We start from the raw sequence: 25,826 nt of genomic DNA on the forward strand, positions 1-25,826 counted from the left end.
CAATAACTATCAACATTCCAAAGAATGGACAAGAATGCACTTTGTAATCAACACAAGTAAATCCTAACCAAGATAACGCATAAGTGCACAAATTCATTTCACAAAGTCATAACTTTATCATCGTTCGACAATTTGCAAATCCAATTCAAATACACGACAATTATCAAAGGTGTTCAAAATCAAAACACAATTTGTCACACAAGTCAAAACTAAACACAAATCAAAACGCTAGATAATACAACTACCTACACCGGGGTGAAACCAAGGTGATTAGCCGCTCATGGTTGAAGGAACTTGATCACCGGATGGTTGGAACTCGATTTGGATCATCTTGAAGCTTGAAGAATGGAAGAATGGTTGATGGTTAGGGTTTCGGTGAGAGATGATGGTGAAATTGGTGATAATGATTCTTGATTCAGATGATGGAAAGGTGTTAGAGATGGATTGGAAGTGATGGTGGTGATGATATTAGGCTCCAAGAACAAGTTTCAAACTAAAAAACAAGTGTAACCCCCGTTTCTTGGTCAAAATTGATGTTATAACTCGTCCCCAACAACCCAAAACTCAATTTTCGCGAATCAGAGCAGTGAAGGGCGTCGCCGACGGCCCCCTGGGCGTCCCCGACGGTCCCTAGAAGTGCCAAAATCACCCGACGGCTTAAACGGCTGTTTACGGAGTAAATCTGCCAACAGACACTTCTGAGGGGCGTCGCCGTCGGCCCCCTGGGCGTCGCCGATGGTGCCTATAAACCTCACTTTTTGTTTTCTTCATAACTTCTTCGTTTTAGCTCCGTTTTACTCACCGTTTTCGCCCATGTACTCGTAATTCAGCACTCTATTATGCCATCTTCCAATATATTCGTTTTAAATCCATTAACATCCCCCAAAACACATCCAAACTTCGCGTCTAACCTGGTTTTGTTCATTTCACATCTCCGGTTGATCCCGTTTGCTCCCGGTGGCCTGTAAAGCTCCCGAAAAGCACCTTAAACTCCATTAATCCTGCAAAACACAAATCTAATTAAAAGTAGGCTATTCGGAATAAAAAGTCAAGTAAAAACTCAAACTTAGACACAACTGAATACCGTTATTCGACCACGTATCATTAGGGCAAGTTTCATCATATGGGTTGTGTTTGAATTAGGGTTTCAAAGGTTTATGTTTAGTAGTAGTTTTTGTTTGATTTGGTCTTGGTCACTACATAAAAGGGCACCTTTAGCGCCAGGTGTCGCCGCTATTGCCCTATTTTGTCGCCACTATTAATCTTTAGCTGCGACATGTGGCCGCTAAAGGGTCACCGGTATTGATGGGCCGCTATTGCCCAGTTTGGCGCCGCTATTGATACCGTCTCCGCTAATGCTCTTGCCGAAGAATTCGTAGGAAAGATCACCTGAGATAGATTGCCGGAGATACATAATGTGTGGAACTAATAAACCGTTTATCAAAAACTTGTCAGAACTAATAAATTTAAAGATTACATAACTTTTCATTCCAATTCTCATCTCAAAAAATGGATTTCTGAGCTTGTCGATATAGTTATACATTTTCTATACAAAACTTTACATAACTATACATTTTCTAAACAATAAAACGAAACTGGCCGGAACTTGAACTTGATGATGGCGGTTCAACGGTGTTCAACGGAGGTTAACGGAGCTTCACGGTGTTGGTGGTGTTTCTTGATAATGGTAGTGGTGGAGCTTGATAATGGTGGTGGTGGAGTTTGATGATGGCGGTTCAGCGATGGTTGACGGTGGTGGTGCAGCCGGTCCAATGGTGGCGGTGGAGCTTGATGATGGTTGTCCAACAGTGGTGGGTGGAGCTTCAGGGTGGTGGTGGTAGCTTCACGATGGTGGCGATCCGGTGGTGGTGGTGGTAGCAGGTTGTTGTTGTTGGTGAAGATGATGGAGTTTGGTGATTGTGTTTGTGGGTAATTGTGTTTCTTTAAGGGAGAGAAAGCAGGAAGGAGCCCAAACCGTTGGATCATCCTCTCATCAAGGACAGAGATCAGCTCTTTTCAAGCTTCACACGGATTGAATTTTAGCGAAGGCAGCTGTCGACGCTAATGCCTATTGTCTTGTCGCCGCTAATGCCCTTTAAATCCCAAACCGTTAGATCAGGATAAGGATCAACTGCTGGGGTTTGGTTTCAGACTCCGGGACGCGGATCGACCAATAGCGGTGACATTTCGCCTGTCGCCGCTAATGGTATCGCCGCTAAAAGTGGTAGTTTCTTGTAGTGGGTGTTAGTTGGTTCTTACTAGATCAATAGTATGCTTCAGGATTTTTATTTATGTTATCTGCATTTTTTTATTGTTTTGGATTATTTTGATGTGATTTCTTTATCTCTTTGCTGATTTGTTGAGTTATTTTGGTACCATTTTGGGTTGTTTCTATTGTTAGAGCTAGCCTTTTTGTATTCTTGAAATGTGAGTAGTTATTGATTTTATTCGTTCAGTGTAAATTGACATTATATCAACTGTAGTTGGAGGCAGGAACGTCGTCACATTATATCAATTATAGCTGGAGGCAGGAACGGAGAACGAGAAAAGGTATATCATTGATCTTAATGTTGCAATCTGATTTTGTACATAAGGGCAAATCCTATCAGTAAATTAGGATCATATGTTTATTTTGTGAAAGTGTGTAGCGGTTGGAATAATTTTTGGGGTTGTAGAGGTGCGGACAGATGGTTTATTATCAGGTTTTGTTTTGTTTTATTTATGAGTTGGTGTTAAACGAGGATTTATCTACTTTAAGAATGTCAAGGTTAAATACTACCCAATAATATGAATTTCTGATTTCTCGCATATTTGTTTGTTTCGTTTTAAATTGGTAATAACACCACCATAAAAGGTTTCTACATTCTGATTATTACATTTTATTTCAGGAAAAACTTAATTTAACACCTTTATGGGAGGATATTGTCTTCTCATTTGACAAAGAAGCTGCATAAAAATAACACCACCTGTGATAATACTCATGAACTTGTTTTTAGGTATGCTAAAATATTTACATGAACTTGTTAAATGACTCTTATATGAACTCTGTTTTCATTATAGAAACACTACATCTAGAATCAACATATGCAATCTTTTGTAATATGGTTCTGTTTCACGTTTATTTGTCACAATTATTATCAATGGTTATTTTGTTTATTAGTCAACCAAATTAGTGTTGACAATTTCTATATGTTAAATTAATGTAAGTTTTGGTTGTTTTATTGCAACATTTCTATTGTACCCTTAATTGGACGTCTAATCACATGAACTCATCTGGTCGATGGCAACCTGTTGGAGGTCGTTGGCATTATAATTTTCGACCTTGCGCCTAGAAGAGGATAAATAAAGATGACAACAGTGGCAGCGTAACTACCGTGATCTTTGACCGCGACAACACGATTTCATGGCAGATGGTATTGCCGATGTCAGAAAAGGTGTTTTCCGGAAAAAAGCAGAGCAAGTCAGGCATTGCATGTCCCTGATCTATCTGATTCCAACAAATAGTGTCGGCGGCTTTGACTTTGGTAAGTACTCGATCACCCATACTACTTCTTTCTCATTTTAAAAGCATTATGTTTTTTTTCTTTTGTAGTTTTTTATTTCATTTTGAGCATTTATTATGTGTATAAAACTTGAATTGATTAATTTGCAAGCATTTTGCTGTTTTGAGATGATAATATGGCGATTTAGGATGTGGTAATTTAGTGTATGTTGATTTTTGTTTATGTGTATGTTAGGATCTGAGTTTGGTTTTGATTGTGTTTTACGTTTGAATTAAGATGAAGATGAATGAGTTGTGCAGGGGAATTAAGATGGAAGCAAACTTTTCACAATCAAACAGGAGAATTGCTTTTAGCATACAAGTTTAACATCGAACCGAATGATTGAATTTAATTTCAACAACAATTACAATTTGCAAGTATGCAACAAACTCCCCCTCAGCCTGAGCTCACAGTATTTGTTCGTGCAGGAAGAAGATAGTGAAAGAGCTAATAGAACAGTACAGAGCACTGTTCTATTTATAGGCACGAGCAAACCACTGAAGCATCTAAGCTGACGTCACCATGAAAGTGACATCTAACCTCCTAACAAACTCTAACCTCTGATCTATACAACCTCTGCTATGCTAACTACTGTTATTACATTTCATTACATAAAGACATCTAAACTACTGCTGCATCCTTCCACTGATGTGAACCCAACAGTACTTGTCATGATCAGTAGAGCTTGACTCAAGGCAGTAGATTGAACAGCAGAGCTTTAGTCTTCCATCAGTCTTTTACTTGATCAGCAGTTTGTAGGTCAGCAGTTTGTACGATCACTAGATAGGAGGTCAGCAGATGTTGAAACCACTTTTAAGGGGAGAGACTTATATACATAACATCTGCTTATTCTGGATCCACTGCTCTGATCCAGTTTTGGCTTTAATTATCTGTTCCTTTGGTAGGGTTCAATCTCAACAATCTCCCCCTGGAACAGATAATGCCAAAACTCTTCATTATTTGTAGATCTTTATTGCCTCATCAGCAGTTCCCTTATTTGCCCTTTGAGTTGTAACTCAAAGGCCAGGGCATCTGTGTCATCATCATCCCTGCTAAGTGGAAGATCAAGGAGATCCTGCAAATCTTCAAGACTTAGGCCAAGTGCTTGTTCCCTTGTTATTTTCTTCACTTCTCTACTAGACTTGAACACTGTCAGTACGTGGGACTATTTGTCAGTTTTCCACTTTAGTACTTTTGAGCCTGGTGGGTTTCTTAGGAGATTTTTATTTGATGAGGTGTTTGGAGATGCTGGCCTATTGATGACTGTCTGAGCAGTACTTGTAGGTTGATCCAAACCAAGAGTCTCTAAAATCATTTTCTTTATGCCTTCTTTTACAAGGTCATCACCTTCTATTAGCTCTTGGATTGTTTCAGCACCCAACTGTTTTTGTGGCCTTCTTTTAAAGATGGCTGCACCAGCTGGAGCAGTGGATCTCTTGATTTGCAGCTTTGATGATCTTTTTGAAACCTCTGCTTTAGGGTAGTCAGGCTTTTGTGGAACTATGGGATCTTTATTCCTTAATTCCTCCAACCTTTTGTAGGTGGCCCTGACTATATCTTCTTTCCATCTTGCCACTTGATGTTTAGACTCATAGTCAGCAGCAACTAATTCCTCTTTCATTCTCTTCAGCTCTAGTGTCTTTTCAGGCACATTCTTTTTGTACTTTGACCAATCTGGAGGAGTGTGTTTGACCTTATTCTTTATCATTTCTTGAATCCTGGCTGCTTCTTGTTCAAGCTCAGGAATGGTCCACTCCTTGTACATATGCTTTTCTCCCTTGTACTTCTTGGTTGCCATGATGCTTTCAATGTATTCTTTTCTCAGAGTTTCATCTGCTCCCTCTGAGATTTACTGACATACATTTTTTTGCAAATTGTTCCAAGGATCTGACTTGTGTGAGCAAGTATTGATAGTTCTGCTGAATTTCTCTATCAGATTTCCCTTGTGTATTTCTTTTTGAGATATCCTCTGCTTGCTGAGCCTTGATTTTTAAATATCCTTCAATATTGTTAGGCCTGGGATATCCTTCAACTGATGACAAACTCCTTTTAGTAGGGTCATCCTCATAATAAAAGGACTTGATTTCTTCTCTGACTGCTATGAGCTCAAGAGGAAATTGAACACCTGCAGGAGCTAATGGCTTTTGAATCTAAGCTGATGAGAGAGGAACATGCTTGGGTATTGTAACAAGTGATAGAGGTTTTGAAGATGTTGGTGGTGGTGAAATGTCATCATCTTTTAGGATTAGCCTTCTCCTTTTTGGTTGAGGAGAGGCTGATGATATTCTGGGTGGATCATGGTGGTAGTTTGAGTGGCAGTGATTTGTGATTGACTAACAGTTGTTGAAACAACTGGTGTTTCAACCACCGTTGTCATTACAACAGATATTGTAACATCTGATGTCTTCTGCTTTTTGGCAGGAGGAGATGGCGGTGATGTTGTTTTTGGTGGTGATGGTGGTGGTGGTAAGGCAGTGGTTGTGGTGTGTGTTGAAGTGGTGTGTGTTGAAATGATAGCAGATGTTGAAACAACTGGAGTACCAGCGGATGTTGATACAGCAGGAGTTACAACAACTGTTTGGGTGGAGGTTTGATGTTGGGGGCTTTTGGACGATGGTTTTGGAGTATGCTTTGTGAGTCTGGATGGTGTGGACTTGGGTTCCCTCACTTTTCTAGTGGGATTTCTTTTTGGCACAGGATTTTGAACATCCTTTAGCCCAGAACAACCCTGCGCATTCTGCTCCATGTAAGCTCTTTTCTCCCAATTCCACCTTGACATATCCTTTGTCGCTCTGTCCCTTTTTACACTTGCTACTCCTTCATCAAGTGCATTTTGGGTAACATCAACCTTCTTGCTACCATCTGGCAAAGGAATTTTTCTGGTCATAGCATCCCTTTCTGGTTCAATGTAAAGACCATCATCTATTCCCTTCTTTTTCCACTCTTGAATTTTCTCCCCCTTTTTGGCATTATCTAGGGGTAGTTGATCAATAAAGAGAATAGTTGGAGGAGCAGTGCCAGTGGTTTTCAATAGATGGGCCTTTATAGCCTTGATGTCAGCTTGTGTGTTCTTGAACCTAGACTCCATTGTGTTTCTCAGCTCTTGGACATGTTTTGCATGTTGCTGATCAGCTATTTGTTTTTGTTGTTGGAGAAAAGGTTGGAAGAGGTTCCATATCTCATCTGCAGCAGATGCTTGTGGTGGAGCAGGTTCTTGAGGTGGAACAACAGTGGATTGCACCTTTTGTACTTTTAACAACTGTTGCAGCATTTCTTTGATTTCTGCAACAGAAGTATCCAGTTTTTCAACACGTTCCGTCAATTCCAGGTACTTTAAACCATCACCCAATTTAATGGGATCATCTGATTTCCCACTAGCAGTGGTTTTATCAGTGGTTGAGGTAGGGAGTGTACTCCAAACATTAACCACTGATGCCCCCTTTTCTTGGTACTGGGGTCTTCTTCCTTCAACACTTGACAACCTTTTGATGGTGCCAGTGGTCAAAACGAATCCACTGGTGGATGTCAGAGACTCAGAGGTGCTATGGAAGGAATTGCCTCCAAGGAAGTCTTATTGATGTAACCACTGTCCAAATGCAAACCAGTGGGTTCAGCACTTGTAGTGGCTGCTTCACTTGGATTACCACCAAGAGTTACTTGTAACTCGAGGGGTGTAACCTCCTCAGGCATTGTTGGTGGGTTAACTATGATTGATATATCAGACCCAGTCATTGGTTGAAGTATATTCTCATTGACAGGTGATTGAGAAGGACTGGTTTGTGCCTGGTTCAAATCAATAGCATCCAACAAAAGTTTAGTTGGTGGGAGAATTGTGGATGTGAGGTTTGGTGTAGAAAGAGAATTTCCCCCGGGCATTGGGCTGTGGATGATGGAAGCAAGTGATTCCAGAGCATCATATTGTGGTATCCCTATATGTACAACCTGTTCTTTTTGAGAAGAATCAGGAGGAGTTTCGGTTATGGGTTGAGATATTTGTACCAACTGCTGTGAGGAAGTAGCAGCAGTGGTTTCTTGTGACTTTTGTGCTGTCACTGGCAGTTGCTCTGGTATCTCATCATCCAGAGTTGCCTTTTTGATAGGTTTGGGGGGTTTTTGGATTTTCTTTTGTTTTGGCTTTTTGTGGATTGTAGGTGTGGGTTTCAAAGCAGTTGTTTTGCTACTTTGATCACCTTGAGCAGTGGGCTCAGCAGCAGATACGTGAGGAGCAGTGGTAGCTGCTAAATTCTGCTCAGGCACCTCTGCTTGTGTTTTGCAAGGTGTTGACATCCGTGTAAAAGTTTCAGCAGTTAAGTTGTGCATTTGAAAAGATTCACCTTGTTTTATTGCAGAAGCCTCATCCTTACCAAGTTTCTTTTCAAAAAAGTAACTTAGAAATCTTGGAAACAGTAAGAATGATTTTGTTTCAACATTTTTAACCAGATCATTAAAGATTTCCTGGGAATAATTAAAAAAAATTTTCTTAAAGAATAGCATATCCCAGATTTTGAATCTTTAACAGTATTTCATTAAAAGCAGTGGTTTTGTTTGAAACACACATTAGGAGGGTATGAAATAAAAACCCTGTTGCAGGAGGGAAGAAACCTTTTTGTAAGGTATCCCTCTTCATCATTGTGTCTGCATACCCTCTTTCAAGAAAGTCAATTTTTAACTCGTTTTTAGGGAAAGAAGTTTTACCTTGTTGATCATCAAGCTGAAAGACTTATGATATGGATTGTGGTGTGATTTGGACTGCTTTTCCCTATAGAGTAGAGTTAATGGCTATGACATCTTCGCCTTGTTTGTCAAGGGTGCAATTTTTCCAAAACTCTCTCTGGGTTTGCAGGTAAATGGGAGCATCTGCTGCAAGCAAAGTTTTGTACTTTGACGCAGACATGAGATCAATGATGGAATCAAAAGCATCGGTGGTGTCGAGTTTTGTAAGAAGACCCAAAATGTTGTGAGAGGGTTTGTGTGGAATTTCAGCGGGTTTGGCCTTTTGAGAGGCCTCTTTTGAAGATGATTTGGAAGTGGGTTTTGCAGATGACTTCGATTTTGTCATTTTGGAGATGATGATCGAAGAAAGTTGTGAAGAAATTTGAGGAAATGAGATGAAAAACTGCTTTGAGAAGAGAATTTTTAAGAATTCAATTCGACAGTAAAACCCTGTTTGGGTTTTGGATGGGGTTTTATAGAGAAAAGGTGAATGCTGACGTGGCAGCGATTACAAAAGAATTGACCACTATCTACTGCCCACATGCCAACCCCTGATGAAATGAAGGACAGTACTTTTATGAAAGTTACTGATGAAAGAGAGTGGTTACAACGGTAACAAATGGAAGCAGTGGATGATTTTCACTATCAGTGGATAGCATATCAGTGGATAAAACACTGATTTTGAACAACAGTGTTTACCAAGGAAATGAGAGAACATGGGATGACTTTCAGCAGTGGACAGACTTTGAAGTAGAGCAGACTTTTGAACAAGCAGTGGTTATGGTAAACTTTTAAGGATTTTAATGAAAACTTCATTTTTAGCTATTTTTAAGGATGGATTTTTGATTTTCTGAAAACATTTTAATGCTTTTATTCATAGAAAAACAAGATGTTGCTTGCTATTCCATGTTTAGCATGCCAATCCTAGAGACCAAGCTTTGAAAGGTGGATGTATCTAATGCTTTTGTGAGCACATATGCCAGTTGGTCTTTAGTTGGAACATGATGCAGAGAAATCAAACCTTTTTCATAGAAATCCCTCACAAAGTGATGTCTGATGTCGATGTGCTTGGTGGTTGAATGGGAAACTGGATTTTTGATGATATTTTCTGCTGCCTGGCTATCTAACTTAAGTGGTGTTTTTAAGGCAGTGATACCAAAATCCAGCAACTGATTTTAAAGCCACATGAGTTGGGCTGTACAGCTTGCAGCAGCAATGTATTCAGCTTCAGCAGTGGATGTTGAAACAGCTGCTTGCTTTTTGCTTTGCCAAGAAACCAAGCAATTGCCTAGAAACTGGCACCCTCCTGAAGTGGACTTCCTTGTGGTGTTACATCCGGCAAAGTCACTGTCTGAAAAGCCTGAAAGCTGGATATTCCCATTAGCTGGATACCAGATACCAAGTGTGGGAGCACCTTTTATGTATCTGAAGATCCTTTTTACAGCAATGAGGTTTGATTTTCTGGGAGCTGATTGACTTCTTGCACAGACACATGTTGCAAACATGATGTCTGGTCTAGATGCAGTTAGGTACAGTAAGGACCCAATCATGCTTCTATAAAGTGTTTGGTCAATCAGCTCATCCTTTTCATCAGACATGACAAGCTTATTTGTTGCCATGGGTGTGCTGCATGGTTTACAATCATTCATATCAAATTTATTTAAAAGTTCTTTAGCATATTTGCTTTGATGAATGAAAGTTCCATTTTGCATTTGCTGAACTTGGAGACCAAGAAAGCATTGCAGCTCACCCATTGCACTCACTTCAAACTCAGCTGTCATGAGTTGCCTAAACTCTTCACACATTTTATTACATGTGCTTCCAAAAATAATGTCATCCACATAAATTTGGACAATCATTAAATCCTTTCCTCTCCATTTTAGAAACAGTGTTTTATCAATGGTACCTCTTTTGAAACCATTTGTGAGCAGAAAGGTGGAAAGAGTTTCATACCAGGCTCTAGGTGCTTGTTTCAGGCCATACAAGGCTTTGTTTAGCCTATAGACATGATCTGGATAAAATGGATCCTCAAAACCTGGAGGTTGACAAATATACACCTCTTCTTGAATTGTACCATAGAGGAAAGCACTTTTGATATCCATTTGGAACACCTTCATGTTGTGGTTGACAGCAAAGGCCAGGAACAGTCTTATAGCTTCCAATCTTGCTACAAGGGCGAATGTTTCATCATAATAAATCCCCTCTTCCTGTCTGTAACCTTGAACCACAAGCCTGGCTTTATTCTTGACAACAATGCCCCTTTCATCAGTTTTGTTTTTGAAGACCCACTTTGTGCCGATGGGGCTTACATCTTTTGGCAGTGGTACAAGCTCCCATACTTGTTGTCTTTTAAACTGTTGGAGCTCCTCTTGCATGGCTTCTACCCAGCTGTTGTCTTTCAGTGCCTCTTGGTACTTGACTGCCTGATGAAGTGATAGAAAACCAGCAAAAAGACAAATGTTTTGGGTTTGGCTTCTAGTGAGCACCCCTTCATTGATGTTGCCAATGATTTGGTCAGGTGGATGAGATCTCAAGAAGATTAAATCTCCTTGGTATGGTATGATGGCATTTGTTGGTGAAGGCTGCAGATGTGTATCATCTGATCTAACCACTGCAGGTGACTTTGATGATCTAGCAGTGGCTACAAAAGGTGGTGGAATAGGAGGCAAAGGTGTGGACACATGCTGATTTTTATCCACTGTTTGAGGACTTTTATCAACAGTCCTTGATGATGTGGAAGCAGTGGTTAAGGGGCTACTTTGGTCAACAACTGTTGAGGTAGCAGTGGTTGAGCTTTGACAGCTGTTTTGAACATCTGCTGCTCTTCCCATTTTGACAGACTTTTGAGGGATGATGATTTCATACCCATAGTCTGGTGTTGAATCCTCTGATGGACCTGCACTGTTAGTCTTGACAGCAGTATTTTCAAAATTGAATTTATCAAGATCAAACAAATAAGCAGGATTTGCTGGGATTTTCATTGATGAAAGTTCATTGAATTTTACATTCAAGGTCTCCTCCACTGCTTTGGTCCGTGTATTAAACACTTTGTAGGCCTTGGCAGTGGTTGAGTATCCCAGGTGATAACCACAATCAATTTTCGCTGCAAATTTTGAGATGGAATCTTTTAAATTCAAAATAAAGCATGGGCAGCCAAATACTTTAAAGTATGAGATCAGTGGTTTGATTTTATACAGAATTTCCTAAGCAGTCTTTTTGTGCCTGGGGTTTATTAAAACTCTGTTTTGGACATAGCAAGCAGTGTTTACTGCCTCTGCCCAGAAAGTCAAAGGCAAACCTGAGTCAGCAAGCATGGTCCTAGCAGCTTCAATCAGTGTCCTATTCTTTCTTTCAACTACCCCATTTTGCTCTGGTGTTCTAGGGATGCTGTACTGCCTTACAATCCCTTTCTTCACACAGAAGGCATCCAACTCCTTATTTTTGAATTCTGTGCCATTGTCACTCCTGAAGACTTTTACTGGAAGGTCAAATTGCTTTTCAACTTGTGTCACAAAGTCTTGCAAAATGCCTGCAGTCTCATCTTTTGAGTGTAAAAAGAAAGTCCATGTAAACCTAGAGAAGTCATCAATAATAACCAAACAATATCTCTTCTTTTTGAGACTCATGACTTGAACTGGGCCAATCAAATCCATGTGCAGCATTTGCAAACACTGGGTTGTTTTGGACTCTTCAATGGACTTAAAGGAGCTTTTATGCTGTTTTCCTTTTAAACAGGAAACACAATGCTCAGGACATGAAAACCATTTTTGTGGTAAGCCTCTTACTAGGCCATTTTTTGAAATTTCAGTGATTGTCTTGAGATTTGTGTGCCCCAGTCTTCTATGCCAAAGTTCTGTCTCTTTGTTAGAGGCAGATGAGAACAGACATGCATCAGTTCTGGGACACTCTTTTGACATATCAACAACATAAACATTGCCACTTCTTTGAGCAACAAGTTTTGTTTTTCCAGTTTTTATTATTGCTTCAATCTTTTCAACCATTTCTGGTCCAACAATCCTACAACATTCCTTTATGAAGAATGACCCATACCCCTTATCACTCATTTGTGAAACACTTAGGAGGTTGAATTTTAGATTGTCTATCAGATTGACATTTTCAAATTTTACATTTCCAGGTTGTACTGTACCAGACCCCATAACTTTCCCTCTACTATTATTCCCAAAGGATATATCACCCTCTCCATGGATTTTGAAATCTTTGAGTAGAAGCTCCTTGCACATGAAGTAAAAGGATTAGTTCATTAGGGTTTCCAAAGCCAATAAGGCTTTGGATGGGGTCTCAACAGTGTCTGGGATGGATGCAGATTGATGGACAGTGGTTAGGTCAGGGGTTTGGGCAGTTTAAGGACTGTTTCTTTCTAACCACTATTGTGGGGTTTGACCAATCACCTGTTGATACCCAAAAGGATGCCTGTTCACTCTAGGTTTAGAGGGCCTTTTGTAGGTCTCATAAACGTGTGGAATCCTTTGGTAAGATGGTTGTCCCTTACCTCTTCTGTATTGATTGGCAGGGGGTGCATCAGTAACCTGAACATCTTTTTTGACAGATGTTTGGTTCAGCTGTTTTGTGACAGCTGTTTGAACTGGCACAAACAGTGGTTGGTTCTTGGTGAATTTGACAGATGATGTTGATGGACTCAAGGATGTTTTAGCAGTGTACTCATTCTTTTTCACATCAAAGTTTTTGAGATACACACATGCTTGAGTTTTGTGGTTTGTTTTACCACAGATGGTGCAGCTTTCAGCAGGAACAATGACACTTGTTTTGTTTAGATCATATGCTTTTAAATGGAAACAATCATTTGTTAGATGATTCCTTTTTTCACAAAATTCACAAAACAAGTTTTTGATCTTTTCTCTCTTTCTCTTTTCAGACTCCTTTGTAACAGAGTTTTTAACCTCTGTTGGGATGTCCTTGAGAGGAATAACTTTTGCTTTTGGAGCTTTAACACCATCAGTGGTTGTGAAATCCATGGGTTTAAAATTTTCAAGAATGTCACACTCGTCAGACCATGAGGGTTTAAATTGGTATTTCTCAATCTCCTCAAAAGTAGAGGATCCCACTGGTCTTTCAAGTGTGATTTTGTTACCAAGTTTATCAGTGATTTTCACTTCTTGGCCATTCTTGTTTGTGGGAATGAATTTTGTGGTTACATCAGTGGTTTGAACATAATTTTCAAAAGCAGTGTTTTCATCATCATGTTTTCTATAACCAACACCAAATTTCACATTCCTTTTAATCTGTTTTTCAAGCATTACCTCATATCCTTTATAAGATTCCACCCATTTTTCACATTTGATTTGGGTGGACTCCAACTCCTTTTTGCAAACATGGTATTTTTCTACCATAGTTTGGAGTTGAGTTTTGGTTATGCTCTGCTCTTCTTTGAGGCTGCTGATCTCTTTATCTTTTTCAGCCAATTTGTTTCTAAGTTCTTTTAATGACTTTTCAAATTTGACTTCATCAGTTAAGATTTTATCCCTAAAGTTTTCATTTACCTCTTTGATGTTAGCAAATGCAATAATGCATTTGTCTGAACACAGTATTTCAAGAACTTTAGATGATACCTTGGCAGCAACCATCATAGCACAATCACATTGATGATCCTCTTCATCATCAGCTCTTACTTCTTTCTCACCTGCTTTCTTCTCTTCCTTGTCTTCTTTGGACTAGGGGTCGGACAGTGGTTCAATCAGGGTTTCTGAATTTTCTCCCAGCAGTAGTTCACCAGCAACTGCAATAACCACTGCTTCAGTCACCTCATCCACTGTTTCAGCACTTAGTTGTTCACCTTCAGTTTCTACCCCCTTTGTTATTGACTCTAATGCCATCAAACAAAATTCATCATTAGAAGGTTCATTAAAAGCATAGAGTGCAAAATTTTCCTCACCAAGCTCATCAGGCATGCTGCTCCAGTCAACAAAACCTTGGGTGAAAAAGCTTTATTGATCTGGTTGTACCACTGTTAGAGCAGCTTGTTGAGGTGCAACAGGTTGCACTTGTGCCTGAGGGACAGGGGTTTGAACATACTGAATTTGTGGAACAGTGGTTTGAACATAATGCACAGGCACAGGGGTTGCAGCATAGTGAGCAGTGTTAACATGGGCTGCAGGGGTATATTGAGTATAGTGCACAGTGCTTTGATTTTGTGGTCTAGGGTTTGAGCTAGGATGAGTTATTATTGGACCAGTGGTTTGACTCCTGCATTCCCTAGCAAAATGACCTAGCCTATTGCACTTATAGCACTTGATTTTTGACTTATCTAACCCCACTTTTAAATTCCCATGTAACCCTGGAAATTTTCTCCCTATTCTTTTGTAGAATTTGCTTGTTCTTACACTAAGCAAAGCCAATTGATGCAAAATGTCCATCTCTTCTAAGTCAGTGGGATCAAAGTGTTGCAAATCATTGAGTTCAAAGCACAAGTTATCTGACATCTGGTTTTCACGATTTGCAGTAAAAGCATAATTTGCAGAGTGAGGATCAGGGTTGTTAAAATTTCCACCAGCAGTTATATCAATAAAGTGATCATAACCCTGATCCTTACCACTGCTACCAGATTCTTCCTGACCAAAAAGAGGTGTGCTACCGAGTGAATAATCATCAGCAACTTTGCCAGACTCTTGCAACTTCTTTTTCTGGTTTAATTCCCTTTCATAGGTGAGGAGTCTACCATGAAGTTAGGTCAGGGTCAGATCTTTGAACTCAGCAGAGTTTCTAGTAACAAAAGCTTTGGTATCCCATTTTCTGGTAGTGATCTAAGGAACCTGCTATTTTGAGTTGAATTTGGAAATGTTACTTTAACAAGCCTTAGTTCACTAATGAGACAACTGAATCGCTCAAACTGCTGAGTCAATGATTCACCCTTGATGTGACAAAATGTTTCATACTGCTGATTCAGAATTTCCCTATTGTTTTCAATAACTTCTTCTGTTCCCCCAAACTGTTCCTTTAGTGCATCCCATAGCTCTTTGGCACTGTTACAATGTAACAGTCCAGCATAGATCTCATTGGGTAATGCAGATGCTTTGATGCTAAATGCTTTGGCATCGAGTTCGAACTTTTGAAAATCAGTTTCAGTATAGTTTTTAGTTGGTTTAGGAACGAACTTCTTTGCATCCTCAGCACTTGGCACCATAGGAACATGGGGACCAAAAACAACAGACCTCCAACATCCAGTATTCTGTTGAGCAAGGATGTGACCCATCCTTCTCTCCCAGATGTTGTATTCATTACGTTTAAGCATGGGTGGTTTGAAAAGAGAGCCAATGTTATTCTTATCCTCTTGTGATTGTGACGTCATCCTGGTTGTTTTACAGGCACTGATTAATCAACTTTGATGGTGATTAAACCTTGCTCTTTTTTTCAACGAAACAAACAAACTATCAGTACCAACTATTAAGAGCTGAACTATTTATGTCAAAATGATTGTTAAATCAAATTTGACTGTCCAAGCTCTGATACCAATTGTTAGGATCTGAGTTTGGTTTTGATTGTGTTTTACGTTTGAATTAAGATGAAGATGAATGAGTTGTGCAGTGGAATTAAGATGGAAGCAAACTTTTCACAATCAAATAGGAGAATTGCTTTTAGCATACAAGTTTAACATTGAACCGAATGATTGAATTTAATTTCAACAACGATTACAATTTGCAAGTATGCAACAAACTCCCCCTCAGTCTGAGCTCACAGTATTTGTTCGTGCAGGAAGAAGATAGTGAAAGAGCTAATAGAACAGTACAGAGCACTGTTCTATTTATAGGCACGAGCAAACCACTGAAGCATCTAAGCTGACGTCACCATGAAAGTGACATCTAACCTCCTAACAAACTCTAACCTCTGATCTATACAACCTCTGCTATGCTAACTACTGTTATTACATTTCATTACATAAAGACATCTAAACTACTGCTGCATCCTTCCACTGATGTGAACCCAGCAGTACTTGTCATGATCAGCAGAGCTTGACTCAAGGCAGTAGATTGAACAGCAGAGCTTTAGTCTTCCATCAGTCTTTTACTTGATCAACAGTTTGTAGGTCAGCAGTTTGTACGATCAGTAGATAGGAGGTCAGCAGATGTTGAAACCACTTTCAAGGGGAGAGACTTGTATACATAACATCTGCTTATTCTGGATCCACTGCTCTGATCCAGTTTTGGCTTTAATTATCTGTTCCTTTGGTAGGGTTCAATCCCAACAGTGTACTAACACACTTATCCTGTTTATCAGGGCTTAGCTAAGGAAATCTGGAAGTTTGTTCTATTATTTCTGAATTTGAACTTCACCTTTTTTTTTTTGAAAGAGTGCATTTTGAATTTTGAGATCCAGGTTCGCAATTGGAGTCTTCATTGATATTTTTCTAAGCATCTAGTGATTGTTTCCTTGGCCTCCATGGTGGTGGATCGAATTAAAGAAGGATCGTTTTGGTGGGCGATTAAGAGTGCTAAAGTTCCGAGTTTATCGCAGCAAAAATTGGAGCAGGTTTGATGACCCGGGAATCATCTAGGCATGTTGTTTGCTTTTTGGGGGGTTTGTATGTCGTTTTTGCTTTTGTTGTAAGGGGTTTTTGTGGCTAAGATTGAGAAAAAAAGAACAAATTGAGTCAGTTTTGCAATGTTCTTAAGGCATGAAATGGGGGTATACAGTGGCTTTTAGGTGTGTGGTGAGGGTGCGTATATATGGTAGCATGACTTCAAGTGATCACATTTGTGAAGGAATTTTCTTTTGGTTCCATGATGATGTCAACGGTAATCGAAATTTCCTTTTGTTCGGTTTACTTTAATTTCTTTTTATAATGTAAGAATTAACATTTTATAATAATAATAATAATAATATTCTTATAGTATATGTAAATAGAGTAATTGGTGTTGAAATATATACGCATTGTCGGTAGAAAATCGACAAAGTTTACACAAGAAAAGAATAGATCAATACCTTGGAATACAACTCTTAGGGGACATGCTGCACTTTTATACGTTGCGATTAATGATTAATGCATTAAATATCTATATGTATATATATTATGGATGAACACGGTATCTTTACCGAAATTCGCCAAATATGGATACCGGTCCCGAAAATGTACGGTATAGTACCGGTGTTTGAAGGAAAAAAATACCAGTACCGTATCAAACCGGTACCGAAAACACTAAAAAGTGGGTATTCGATGGTACCGGTACGGTACGGTACCAATATCTGGTATCAAATGCTCATCCCTAATATATTAATATATATATATATATAGATAGATAGATAGATATATATATATATATATAGGGTAGGGCTATATAGAAAACCCTATATATATATAGAAAAACGTAGAAAAACCCAACCTCCCGACATTTTTTTTTGAAAAAAATAACACATGTAATATACATGTTTTTAAGAGTTTTGGGCCAAAAAAATCAAAAAAGCGCCGAAGGAATGATTTAAAAAAAAAAATCAGCAAGTTTCTGTTTTTTGTGCCTAACACATGTTAGGCAACCGGACATTGCTTGAAATTTGTTTATTTTTTTTTAAAACATCCCTTCGGCGCTTTTTTGTTTTTTTGGCCCAAAACACTTTAAAACATGTATATTACATGTGTTATTTTTTAAAAAAAAAAATGTCGGGAGGTTGGGTAAAAATGGGGGGAGATTTGAGTTTCCAGAGTTTCCTAAAATTTTGAGGGTTTTTTGTCTAGCATTACCCTATATATATATAGTGGAGGGTTCAAATGAGAAGAAATTCTTTGTAAGAAGAAAAAAGAAGAAATTTCAACCAATAGAAATGCTTCATTAGACTTCATTTAATATTTGTACTTAATGTAACTATAAGGGTATATTAGTAAACTTACATACATCATTAATTGGTAGTTTCATCTTTAATAATTAACTATATTAAATTTGTAACTTATTTTTAAGATATATATTTTTCACAAAAAGTAAAAATAAAATTTCATTTATAGTGTAGGATAAATACGAGGCGTGTAGGATAAATTACGAGTTGTGTAAGATAAATTTCAATATGTGTAGGATAAATTTCGAAATGTGTAGGATAACTTTTAATGTGTGTAGGCAAAAATATTTAGTGTGGAGGATTATAGTCTTAATGACTAATTAATTAGTCAAACATAATAATAAATGAGACGAGAAAAAAACTATTTAATGTTTTACAATTATACCCTTTTATTCTTTTTCTTCTCAATAAAATTTTCTTCTCAAATGAACCTTCCCCTATATATATATATATATAGGGGAAAGATAAATCGATAACCCATGTGAGTTGAGAAAACCCAAATAAACCCTATGTAACATTTTTATTTTTTTTCTAAAAAAATAGGGAATGCAATATAAATGTACACGGACCTATTTATGAAAAAAATGAAAAAAACGCTTACTAGTTTTTTTTTTTAATGTTGAAAATTTGTATGTTACATTTTTTTTGGACATATATATTATGTAACCTGAAATTTTTAACATTTTTTAAAAAAAAAACTACTTGGTGTTTTTTTGTCTTTCTTTTTGAAAAATGTTCAAATATATGTATATTACATTTTCTATTTTTTTAAGAAATGTTTCTTGAGTTTACATGGTTTTTTTACAAAGGTTTTCTGAGTTTTCTCAACTCAAGTGGGTTTTCGATTTATCCTTCCCCTATATATATATATATATATATATATATATATATATAGAGAGAGAGAGAGAGAGGAGGGGGAGAAGAGACTGAAATGGTGTATCAATATTAACACCTTATGATCAATGCCTTCACAAGTGAGTTAACGAGGTCAAATTTAATTTTAAAGATATTAAATAAAGCTACTGAAGTCATTTTCCCTTTGCAAAGCAGGTTAGTCCCAAAAAGGATAAAAAATCATATGCTTGTGTGATTGAAGAAGCAAGAGTTTGACTCTACTAATCAGGCTGCAATATATATGATTTCAATAGTTTATAATAAAAGGGGTATAAAATGGATAGTATCTTTTGTTTGGTATGTTGTTATACATAATTAGAGACCGTATCAAAGCCTGTTGGTATCTTATTGTAAAGATGTGATCCCACCTGTGTCTATTTGTTTCATTTTGATATGTTAAGTAAGTAATGGAAGGTTTCTCTCATATAAAAGTTATGTCAAAACTTGTAAATAATATAATTACTTTGGGACCACCCGTGTAACACATGAGTACTTAGACTTTTAGAAATAGAATTTTAGAGATAAAATTACAAGTAAAATATCTCTTCAAAACATTTTACTTAACTTAATAAAGTTACAAAGATACGAAGAATAGCAAGCCACAAATTATAAGTTACAAGTGGTTCATATAGTTAAGTTCTGTTCAAATTGTCAAATGAAAATGAGTACAAAACTAAGGTATATGTGCTCACGTTCTTTCTGAACAAACTTAGAAAGAGGGAGGGCCTTATTTTTTTAAGCAAATGAATACATGATAAAGTTGGTCAGTTGGCCATGTATTCCAAGTGCCGGTAAAGTAAGCAAGCAAGTAGTTAATCAGTTTCATAGAGAAGAAACTAAGGTAAGATCATGTGTTTTATCTTATTGTTGGGTGAATTATTTGATCACTAGGTTATTTTCTTTATATATTTTATAGATCCGTGAATCAGTAGTTTAGATCAATGTAGGTTGATTTCCATTTTAAGTGGTTAGAAATTATTATTTGAACGATTTGGGTTATGTTGTTTACAGTGGGTCAAATGGGTAAATTCTAAAAAAATAACTAAAACTGTAACGGATCAAATGGTTTGAACCAGGTATGTTATAATAGTAACGGGTCACACGGGTAAACCTTAAAAAATAACTAAAACTGTAACGAGTCAATCAGTTTTGTCATCTATTTTGTTTGGAGTGAAATGAAGGGAGTCGATAAGTTTCTAGATGAATTGATCGTCTGGAGGGAGCTACCTGGTAATTTCTGCTACTACGAGCCTCATTATAATTCGTTTATGGGTGCGTGTGATTGGGGCCATTCAACATTGATGGACCATGCTTTCGACAAATGTGCACACATATACACATGAGTGCGTTAGTATTGTTATTAAGTTGTTAATATTTATAGACTTTGGTTTATTACTTATATATGATGCTTGGAGGCTGGAGCATCTGAAGAAGGCTATCAAAAGTTGGTTTGTACTTGAGACAACCCGTTTTTAAACATGGTCAATTGTATGTTGTTTTAACAAGGGTTAAAACACGAGATGGAGAAAAAATACTAACACTTGACAACGACAGTAAACCTACGAATAAAATAACTAATGTTGTTTATAAAGAGATCTTCAATTAGTTGTGATTTTTTTTTTGTCCTATTCATGTATTTCAATTATTTCGTAGACTCTCTAACATTTTCGTTAATAATTCAACGTATATAAAATTATAATTTTCACTTCACAATTTTAAAGGACTTAGTTTTCCTATTTAGCCACCCGTGTAACACACGGGTACTTAGGGGAGTGGGGGTGGTCACTAGTGATAGAAATTCCATCACTCACAATATCCAATCAAGTTCCGCTATGTCATCAACCATTATTTCATCACTCACAACCTTTTTTAGTGGCGGTGCTCATCACTCACAACACCCAACAATAAACCCCCACACCCCTCACATGTTCCATCACTCAAACCTTATAACGCGTAAATTTTATCACGCCAATAATATATCACGCATTAACAATGTTGGTGGCGGTGGAAATTCACCAAATTCCACGCGTTATTTTTTGCTATCACGAAACTATAACTTGCCAACCCCACTCCCCTTAGACTAGTAAATAAATAAACATCAATCAATCAATCAAAACAAACATAAACTACATTAAATATGTTTATATCCATATCATTAAATATGTTTATTTTTATTTATATCACTATTAACAAGTATTTATATCCAAGTTTAACTTATATTTCAACACTTTAGGCATTATAAATTTAACTAAAATCAAGCTTAATGTTTTCCTCCAATTACACACCAATCTGTTTTCTTTATTCGTGTAACTGAGAAGTTCATCTACAAAAACAACAAAACACAAATTACAGTATTACGCAAACATTCAACATGGGCCGGCTGAAAACTTCAGTTGATACATGGGCTGGCTGAAAAATTAATGGAACTTGGGCCTGTTGAACGGTGGGCACATGTAGAGATGGGCATAATACCCGGTTCCAAACCCGGACCTGTAGAACTGATCCGGAACCGGTTCCAATTCGTACCCGGTACATAGGAGAACCGGGTCCAGGTTCAAAAAACCTGGTGGTTCCTACCCGGTTCCATTTTTTCCCATAATAAATGGGTAGTACCCGGTTCCGAACCCTACCCGGTTTATACCCGTACCCGGTTCCTCTGTTGTACCCGGTTCTACCAGTACCCGGTTACTCCAGTATACCCAGTATTTTTGTTACCGTTGGAACCAGTTCTATCCGTTGCAAACTCATTAATATGCATTAAATGCCTAATATATCCGTTGGAACCGGTTCTATCCGTTGCAAGCTCATTGATTTGTTTTTGTAGTAGTAAACTAGTAGTTGAAGGTGAAATGAAGAACCTAGGGTAATAATGTGAGTGAAGGGTGAGAATTTGGGGTTTCATAGGAAAAAAACAATTTTTTTAATATAAAATCGGTCCCAACGGTCATATACCCGTTGGAACCGGTTCCAAATAGTGATATGCAGCTTTTGGTTTGAAAGTACCCGAAAGAACCGGTTCCTGTCAGTACCCGGAATACCCAGTTCCAAACTGTACCCGAACCCAGTTCGAAAATACCCGTAACCGGTTATATCGGTTCTGTTTTTTTATACTTCTACCCGGGTTCAACCCGGACCCGGTTCCTTAGTGTACCCGGTTCCGGGTATTCAGAATACCCGATTATGCCCATCTCTAGGCACATGCCGACCTTGAAAACTTAATGGAACTTTATTATTACAGTAGTAGTCGCAACTTATTTTGACTCGTTTGATTGTCTAAGTGAAATCCATCACTTTATTAACCCGTTTCGGTTTCTATAAGCTTAGCGAGAACTAGTAACTCTTTTGTCTCGGTGAACAACTTGCTGTTTGCAAGATTACCTCTAGAAAGCATCCATAACGCCCTCGCACAACACGTTTTCAACTCGAGATTCAACTCAGAGAGCTCGTTTTCCCTCTCTTTCCTGTTAATCGACCACGTCGTTGTCGCAGACGACGAATTCGCCATCATCGAAATATCCGACTCCGTTATAGGAACAGGTTCTTTATTTTCTGTTATGACCTTTTATAACTTTTACCTATAAATCTAAAATAAGTTAGCAGTTGATCATTGATTGACTGTATTTGATTACCAATGAAGGGGGTGATTGTATTTCGATTGTGAGTGGATCACAAGGTGTTCTAGCTACTGGTATAACATGCGGACCTGGTCATGGAATTAGGTAGATATGTTACGTATTTTCTTTTTTAATTTCATATATCCTCTTAGAAACTTTTCATATATATCTAACAAAAACGAAAAATATCATATATGCCCCTACAAAAACTAAAAATATCATATATGCCCTTAGAAATCCACTCACTACTTGATGTTTTTCTATAGATTAGTTGTTATTTCATTATTACTTGTAAATTCATGACCCTCCTTGTTGTTTATAACAACAAGTGCAGTGGTGAACAATAGAGGTACCTAAACGGAAGCTTTGTTCTTTCTACCTCATGTATGAATTCTATGACACAAAGAGGTGCCTAAACGAAGCCGGCCCTGAGAATTCGTGTACCCTGTTCGAGCTCGAAAAAATGTGCCCTTGGACCTTATCGAAATTGGGTATTTGGCCCACTAAAGGTCTAAACCTAATGCCAAAGGGGTTAATTACTAACCTAAACCATAAGAATTGTTTTGTAAGGAGGGATATGTTGGTGTTTGTATGGATGTACCCGATTAAAAAAAATATTTTACATATACATATCGGGTTTTTTTTCATAAAAAAATGTGCCCCTCGAAATATCGGGCCCTGGCCGGTGGTCCTCCCCGCCCACCCCCAGGGCCGGCCATGTAAACGAAGATTTTAATCTTCTACCTCATGCTTGAACTATTGGACATATTAATACATATTATATAACCTATATAATACATAAACATATTATCCGAATAATCGAATCTTTGATGATGAATTAGTGTTCATATGTCAAGGTACTAGATTATATCACCCTAGACTTTGATAACTTGTCACGATTCTAATTGAACCTTGTTCCATGAAAACATTTAAACTCCTTAAACTCCTTAGAGTTTCCTAGTGTCAAGAACAAGTATCATATGTACTAGGTGATTATTTTCATATATTATATTCTTATGTTTTAAATTCCGAATCTCGACTCTAAACCTATCTTGAACTTCAACCCTTATACATTTGATCTCCTAATCTCATTGCTCGTAAACAATTGGATAATCGGAAAGCATATGCAAACTTTGTGAGTATACTCGAATTCCCCTCTTTACGTTCACAATCACAACCGAGGAGCGCTTACTACCCAAACCATATCAAAATTGATTCTGTGAATGCCCAGAAGAACGATTGAAGAAGAATATTCTGCAGAAAAATAATCGATTGGAGTATAAATAACGAACTGCATAAGAACAATGGAGAAAATAAAGAACAAATCACAGTCAGAAGGTCGATGATAGTAGAAGAATGAACTGTGAAAAGACGACTTTTGCACATGTAATCCCTCAGCTCTTGGCAACTTCAGAAATAGCCCCTCAGCTTCATCAACTTGACAACATCAGTCCAAACTTTCCAAGCAGCAAATCCATTCAGCATCAAGTTTATAATTCCTCACACAAACACAATGGCTTATTACTATTATTGTATCTAAATTAGGTAGCCGTTCGCAATGGCATATTACTATTATTGGGAGGAGGCCCTGATTTATAAAACGGACCAGACCAGACCACACCAAATCAAATCGCTTGAACAAAAAAATGTTCACACAATTCAACATAACTTCATTCACAATGCTAACAAACTATAAAAATTGACATAAATACATAACATATAGTGTTTATGTGAATACATTTTCTATCTTTCCTTTCTTTTCTTTTTCTTCAATGGCGCTCTTAAACTCGAGATGAGATGAATATACACCACAAATTTAGTAAACCGAAAAGTCAAACTACCCATTTTCAGAAACAATCACAAAGGAAGTGGTTCAAACCCATTATCAAATAACAAATCACCACAATCTTGTAACTGGCACTGTGCAACAAGTTCGTGTTCTTCAAATCTTCGTTTTATAAATATCACAACATATGTATTACCTTCTTATCACCACCTCCACTACACTAGATAACTCCAAATATTTCATGGTGAAAAAGGTTCACCTTCTTCACTTTCTGAATCTTTGGACAAACCATTTGTGATACCTGCTGGATAGATGATCCCCACAAATTAGTCCAATTACTAATTTATTCTTCTGATGTATTTGTCAATGGGATTTATGAGGTTATATTAGGTATCACAGAATTATATCTTTTTGAGTCAGCCATGGCCATGCTAGATCATAAATGGGCCATGTTGAGCCTTAATAGTTAGATAAACTTTATTGGACCAGACTAAATCTTAAAGGACTAGAATGAGGGTTGTGGCGAGTAATACTAGATCATACTAGACGATAATAGATCATTCACATCTCCATTGACCATGTTGGCTGTTGGCATGATGGCTCTAAATGGACTACGAGTGTTTTATTAGGTAATATGAGTCTTTAAGATTTTGTTCAGGTTACAATGAGTGATACTATATTATAATGAGCTACAATAGACCATATTGAGTCTTGATAATCATAGTGGCACTTAGTGGACCACTGTAGACTTTATGAAGCCACATTATAGCTTAAAGGGTGACACTGGTTATAGCGAGGCATGTTGGATCTTATAGGACAAATAATAGTTCATACATATCTTAACCGACCATATTATGACTATTGTCATGATGACTCTTTGATGAACCATGTTCGTTTTCTATCAACGGATTATAGTCAAACATCATCCAAGTAATGACCATCAATTCAATAAATCACTAAAACAATTTATAAAAAAAAATTCATTTAATATTTAGTTATAAACTAATTAAAACACTCTTATTAAACTGCCGAGTTTCATTGTGTTTATATTATTCTCAACTTATCATTAGATGTTTTATATGGAAGTCTTGCAATAAATTGAATATGGAATAAAGTAACCTCTATTAAGTGTATCATAGTAAAAAAGGACTTCACGTATTTCATTTGAATGAATTTATTCATTCATTCTAAGGTATTCAATTACAATGGTTTTCTCTTCTTATAGTTACAATCAAGTGCAACAATGATTACAAATATCCGCATCAAAACAACTGAACGATACAGTGTCAAGTACAATTATGAAATGTAACCCTCATGTGTTCAATTACTACACAAATAGAAAAACCAAATCAAGAAAACAGGGTAATAAGATCGAATAACCAAGAAGCAACAACAGCAATCGAAAGAAAGAATTAGAAGCCTACCTTTCCTTTAACATTCCATGAACCAGGCTCGGTCCGCCATTGTCGTCAGAAATCA

The 25,826-nt window shown here is 37.5% G+C and overlaps 1 protein-coding gene across 1 annotated transcript; it reads right to left on the reverse strand.

Moving 5' to 3' along the window:
• Positions 1 to 1,626: 1,626 nt before the first annotated feature.
• On the reverse strand, positions 1,627 to 1,986 carry LOC118485148 (velvet complex subunit 2-like). Its single transcript, XM_035981417.1, has one exon. The coding sequence runs from the start codon at positions 1,984 to 1,986 to the stop codon at positions 1,627 to 1,629; it is 360 nt and encodes a 119-aa protein (XP_035837310.1).
• Between the last annotated feature and the right edge of the window lie 23,840 nt (positions 1,987 to 25,826).

This window comes from Helianthus annuus, chromosome 12 (genome assembly GCF_002127325.2).
Source record: "Helianthus annuus cultivar XRQ/B chromosome 12, HanXRQr2.0-SUNRISE, whole genome shotgun sequence".
NCBI lineage: Eukaryota > Viridiplantae > Streptophyta > Magnoliopsida > Asterales > Asteraceae > Helianthus > Helianthus annuus.